Source organism: Salmo salar, chromosome ssa17 (assembly GCF_905237065.1).
Source record: "Salmo salar chromosome ssa17, Ssal_v3.1, whole genome shotgun sequence".
Taxonomy (NCBI): Eukaryota; Metazoa; Chordata; class Actinopteri; order Salmoniformes; family Salmonidae; genus Salmo; species Salmo salar.
The window spans coordinates 71,210,868-71,216,867 of NC_059458.1; the positions used below are offsets into that span (position 1 = coordinate 71,210,868).

The following is a 6,000-nucleotide window of genomic DNA, read 5'->3' on the forward strand; positions in this document are numbered from 1 at the left end:
AAAAGCTAGCCTTGGCTTTTCTAACTGCCTGTGTATATTGGTTTCTAACTTCCCTAAAATGTTGCACTTCACGGGGACTGTTCGATGCTAATGCAGAATGCCACAGGATGTTTTTGTGTTGGTTAAGGGCAGTCAGCTCTGGAGAGAACCAAGGGCTATATCTGTTCCTGGTTCAAAATTTCTTGAATGGGGCATGCTTATTTAAGATGGTGAGGAAGGCATTTAAAAAAAATAACCAGGCATCCTCTACTGAAGGGATGAGGTCAATATCCTTCCAGCATACCCGGGCCAGGTCGATTAGAAAGGCCTGCTCGCTGAAGTGTTTCAGGGAGCGTTTGATAGTGATGAGTGGAGGTCGTTTGACCACTGACCCATTACGGATGCAGGCAATGAGGCAGTGATCGCTGAGATCTTGGTAGAAAACAGCAGAGGTGTATTTAGAGGGCAAGTTGGTTAGGATGATATCTATGAGGGTGCCCGTGTTTACGGCATTGGGGTTGTACCTGGTAGGTTCATTGATAATTTGTGTGAGATTGAGGGCATCAAGCTTAGATTGTAGGATGGCTGGGGTGTTAAGCATGTCCCAGTTTAGGTCACCTAGCAGCACGAGCTCTGAAGATAGATGGGGGGCAATCAGTTCACATATGGTATCCAGAGCACAGCTGGGGATAGAGGGTGGCCATTAGGTAAGGTACATAAGAAAGGGAAGAATCTTTGTCGCAGACAACAATTGCATGCAGAATGGGATTTTTCCTCAAAGTGCATCAATGTGGGGTCTCAACAGTCAGTGTCAAGTTGCCACCGGCTGCAAAATGCTGCACCCTCGCTCCATGCACACTGATATCTGTCAAACCCAGTAGACTACAGCTCCGTTTAATCTAGAGAAAAAAGGGGTAAAGAGAGCTACTCTACTAAATTACGGCAATGGCGTGGAAACACACAGTAAACGACATGTCATGACATAAACGACACTGTTCAAGCCAAGACCAACCCATGATGATCATGGCACCCTGTCAGCGAAGGGCAAGTTATCTTGTCTCTGTTCATAACTCAGTGTCTGAACCAAGTCGCGAGCTTGTTGTATGAGCAGGGGAGGGCAGCTGTCAAAAGCGTGACAGCCAGCTAGCTAGCAAGTGGCTTCTTCCTCACGCCTTCCTTGTGACTTTTGAATAAGAGTGTTATTTGACTCACAATGATGATAAACACTGCTAAATTATGCGAACAGGTCGCGATGACAAACATTAGCTTGCGTAGTTGACTAACATTTCCTCAAAACTCACTTGACATAAAACTAGCTAGCTAACAGATAGGAAGCTAACAACAGGAAGGATGTTTCTCCTTGTCCACGGCCAGAAATGACAGGCCTAGTTAATGAAAACAGTAGTGCCCACTGGCGTCTTATGTCAACAGGATAATTCAACCGTCAATTTGAGTGGGTTTACCTTATAACGGAGATAAGTAAACCTGAAGGGTCTTTGCTTTTGCTAACTGCACTCCGGTATCTCCCTGTATCAGTTGCCATTTTTACAGCTACTGCACCCAAACAGAATGACAACCTACCAATGAGAGACGAGGAAAATTGTTCAATTTCGGTAGTGTGGCTGAGAAAGCTGGGAGTTGTAGTCCAAAATCTGTCTAGATTTGTTGATGTTGTTCTTTGTAGTTTTTTTATACAAATCCTATGTGCTTACAAAACGCCCATTGGCGATTTTAGCATGTAAATCTTGGTGGCGCAAACAAAAAAACGAAAATGTTAGATACATGTCATCAAAGCCACATTACAACACTACATTAATTGCACTATAACTATGACAAACTGTTAGGGCCTACATAAACTGTCCCAACAGCAGAGCGTTCTTTGCAGCACCATGGAGTGAATCCTGACCACTGCTACACCTGGCTATCAGTGGAGCCTTGTCTGGCAGCGAAAAAATGTATTCAGCCTCATTTACTGCCTTTACATTCTTTTGGGCTGATATGGCTGACTTGCTTAAACAAATGTGGTTTCTAATGACAATTGAGATGTACAAACTAAGGCATAAGGGGATGACAAGCAGATAAGAGGCAATCTGTAATTTCGATTAAGACATTAATGAGAGAGCTAGGGCGGATGTACTCAATGTAACAATTTGTTTAGCACTTTTGAAATTGAAATGTACAGTGACAGAATCCAGAACATGGGCCTTTCTTACAGTGTTCTCCCTGTACACCAAGACAAAACTGTAGGATAAATAAACAGGGCATATTAGCAGACAATGAAAGCTCTTACAATATTCAATTATTACATTTCTCTAAAACAGGCTATAGGCTACATGTGCACCACCAAGTCAGAACAGTAGGCTCAGTTATGAGGGGCAAAGGGACCAAATTATTAGGGTGAGGCACATGGGCTTACTACACAACATACACTTAGTATTACTTTCTTAGCTACAGTATACATATCTCCCTGGCATATTACATCATTTATGCAGCAGTATACAAGACATTTTTGCACTCACCTTGTTCTGCTGTACTCACTTGAATAGGAAGGTGGTGCAGTGGTCCTTCTTGTGGGCAAATTTTGTCATCAAAGTATGGCATTCTCTGGATTTTTTGGTGCTTTCAAGACAACTGGGAACTCGGGAAAAAACAAGGTTGAATCATGACGTGAGTGATCTTCAGTTTGGAACTCTAGAAAGAGGCCCGAGTTCCCGACATGGAATTCTGAATTGGATGATCGTTCAAAGCGTATTTTCCCAGTCTGAGATTTTTTTTCCGAGTTCCCAGTTGTCTTGATATCAGTGAAGTCTGAGATTTCCCAGTTCCGAGTTACCAGTTGTTTTGAACGTGGCCAAAGTGATGCTGGATTGACAGCATGGCCAATGTATTCAACCTTTTCTGGCCCATGGTGTTGAATGTTAATCATTTTAAGCTTGGAAAAGAGACCCTTAAAACCAGACTTGGACCACATACCCATTCCACTCAATAGCAGGCTAGTTATTGCTTTGCAACACTTGCAGTTAGTCACTGATTCCTTCCAAATCACTCATTGTTGAGTTTGCGATTTCCAACTTGTTGTGTAATGTTTATGTCCAATGGCCGAGGATCACCGATACATTTTATCTATCATTTCTCTTCATATGACAAGGATTGAAAAGGATTTGCCAGTACATTGTCAATGTGATTCATGATGATGACTGCTTGTCTATCTTTCTAGCTAAGATTTTGAAAGTATGATGTTGACATGATCAGTCCCAATCAAAGCTTCGGTAGATATAACGTGATTTGACATCATTTTATCTGTGACCAATGACCTTGAGGCTTCTTGGATGGGCACTTCTAATGTAACTCTATGGCAGCACCCAAGGGGCTTGAATTTTCGAGCTCTCCCCATAGATTTTGAGGTGACGTAGTGTCCCCATGAGTGACAGAACACTGAGCCAATCACGGCGCAGATAGAGAACATGACCAACTCCTATGCTCTGTATTTTCTGCTGGCTGCCCCACCAAAACAGAAAGCACTGAGCTCAGCTGAAGCCTGCATTTTGGAACTGCCTTTCTCAAGAAAGCAAAAAAGAGACCATGTTTGTATGCAGCTTTATTTTTTACATTGTTTGCAAACTGATACGTGACATGGATTAATGCCAAAATATCATGCAAAACAGGCAACAATTATTACATTTTTTTTGTTAAACACGTGGGGCTCATATGACGGGTCGCCACTGAAAACACCACTTACATACTAACCATTGCATGTTGCATTTATACTACTGTTCTATTGCAAATGTCTTTCATTGGTGTGCTTGTTTCTGCAAGAACCCTTCTGATATCCCACAAGAACCCTTCTGTTGTGTTGCATACTCTTATCGTGCTTGCTTCAGCAACAACACTTCTGATATCTTGCATAATGTCTTGAAGAAAATCTAAATGCAATTACAGTAAAAGTACTGAAGCACACCCTTTGATTTACAGTCTAGCCCTCACGGTAGGCTACAGTGAAAGAGAGAGCCAGGGGGAAAGAAAAAGGAAGAGAGAGATATTGTGCGCATGCAGGCTTTCTGTTTTTAGGACATATGGAGACAATGTGTGAGATGTGATACAGGTATAGGATCACCCTGTTGCAGGATAACTTGTAGTGTATTTAAAAGGCTTCTGAAGTTTGTAATTTCCACTTTGAAATTTCTGTCTTGATTTTTCCCTAATGAAAAATGTCAGTTAATTATAATCTGGTTAGGCGAGGTGCTGGCTAGTGGAGTATAGACAGCCAAGCTGTCTATACCCTGATGAAGACAGCTTGGCTGTCAAAACGTTAGTATTAAATTATTGCATCTGAACTCCAAGAGTGTGCGGCTCTCCTTTTGTTTTTCATGAATTATAAACCACATAATAATTTACATTTCCTGTTCCTGCAGGATTATTTTCCTGCTGTAGCAAACTGGCTCAAATGAAGATCCTACATCTGTATCTGTTTGTATAGAGCAGTAAAATGTTGTTTCTAAGGTAACGGCATATGTGTGCGTATTACATAGCCTACTGTAGAATAGACAATGTGACTTTTGTTCTTTCTGTCACATTTCAATGTAAACTTGGTTATGTTAATTTTTTTAATTAGGTTTAATCATCCACACACACAGCAAATTGGCGAGTGATACCGACAGTAGTGTAGATTTTTCAGTGTGCCATTTGTAGTGTTGATTCAGGAGTTAAATTAGCTCTAAGTGTTCAATTAACACTCATTGGTGTAAATAAAGAACCCTAGTATTGGTGTTAATAACCGTTGGCACGTTCAGCAGGATGCGACATTTTGGAACTTTCAGATAGAAATATGTAGAACAAACATGCCTCTCTTGACATGTAGTATAGGGAATCACGTCAGCTCTATTCATGGCATTTCTATCTGCAACGTTCAACAATGTTTGGCAACTGAACGTGGACCTGAGTTGAACCAAAACCACGCCCATCAATGTAATATTTCCCAGCATGCGCTATAGCGGGTTGATTTTTAGAATTGTTTGTTTCATTATTTATGTTTTTGCATGTACATTGATTGACATGTGTTTTTCTAAACTAATCCAATCTGTTACTTGGACTTATTGTACCCGTTATTGAAATGGTTGTTCCAGTTTAGATGCTTTAGGTAGTCTCATATTTTAGTCTTCCAAACCCTGGCAGTCATTCTGAATGCAGGTTGCGGGTGAATAAAAATTGTTGGATATCCCAAACTCTGGCAGGATTCCAATAGGAATTACACATCACTTTGCAAGCCAGCAAAATGTGACTTGCAGGCCTGATGTGGCCTGTAAAACCATGAGTTTCAGGCCACTGTATTAGGGTAAAACTAGGCCCTCAAAATAAAGCATATTGTATTGTCTTTAAGAATTTTATTTCAATGATAACATATTCACTTAGGATCTCACTTGGTGAATGCCATAGGACTGAAAATGAATGAATGCAACAACCATGTCTCTGTCACGTACAAATTCAGTCTTGGGTGGTAATTCTACAATTCACTCGAAAGGCAAGGCACACGGGGAAATATGCAAATAAGGCTTTACACTAAAAAGACTTAATTTAACACTGAAAATTGTGGACCCGTATAGACACTGGAACTGTGTTAAATTTAACACTCTCAGTGTTGATTTAACACTAGAGAATTTGCTGTGCACCAACCCCCCAACTGAACAACATTCCAGAAAAAAACAAACACTTTCACCACAAGGACTGTAAGTAACCCAACCATGTATATCATAGCATCAGCAATACAGATAACTATACTGTTCATCCTCTTTATAATGAAGTTCTCACAAGGCTACCTATAGGATCATAGTTGCAGTCAGTTGTTCAATCCAATCTGAATACAATATGTCTCTTGGATGTCTAACCATGTGCTCCTGAGGGCATTGCTGCCCAGGGTAAATGTTTATTATGTAATATGTTCACACAAAGCCACTGTCTGGAGATAAGATAATATCAACAGGGGAAATGTTTCTCCCACTGTTGGCTTCATTAAAAACATTTAAA

The 6,000-nt window shown here is 40.8% G+C and overlaps 1 protein-coding gene across 1 annotated transcript in view; it reads right to left on the bottom strand.

The window, feature by feature from the left end:
* The window catches only part of LOC106609610 (exocyst complex component 4), an 816,839-nt gene extending 815,265 nt beyond the window's left edge, over positions 1–1,574 (bottom strand). The window contains exon 1 of the mRNA XM_045700059.1: positions 1,443–1,574. Within this exon, the coding sequence (XP_045556015.1) occupies positions 1,443–1,522 (80 nt within the window). The 5' untranslated portion in view covers positions 1,523–1,574. The remainder of the gene's footprint in view (positions 1–1,442) is intronic.
* Positions 1,575–6,000: the final 4,426 nt, after the last annotated feature.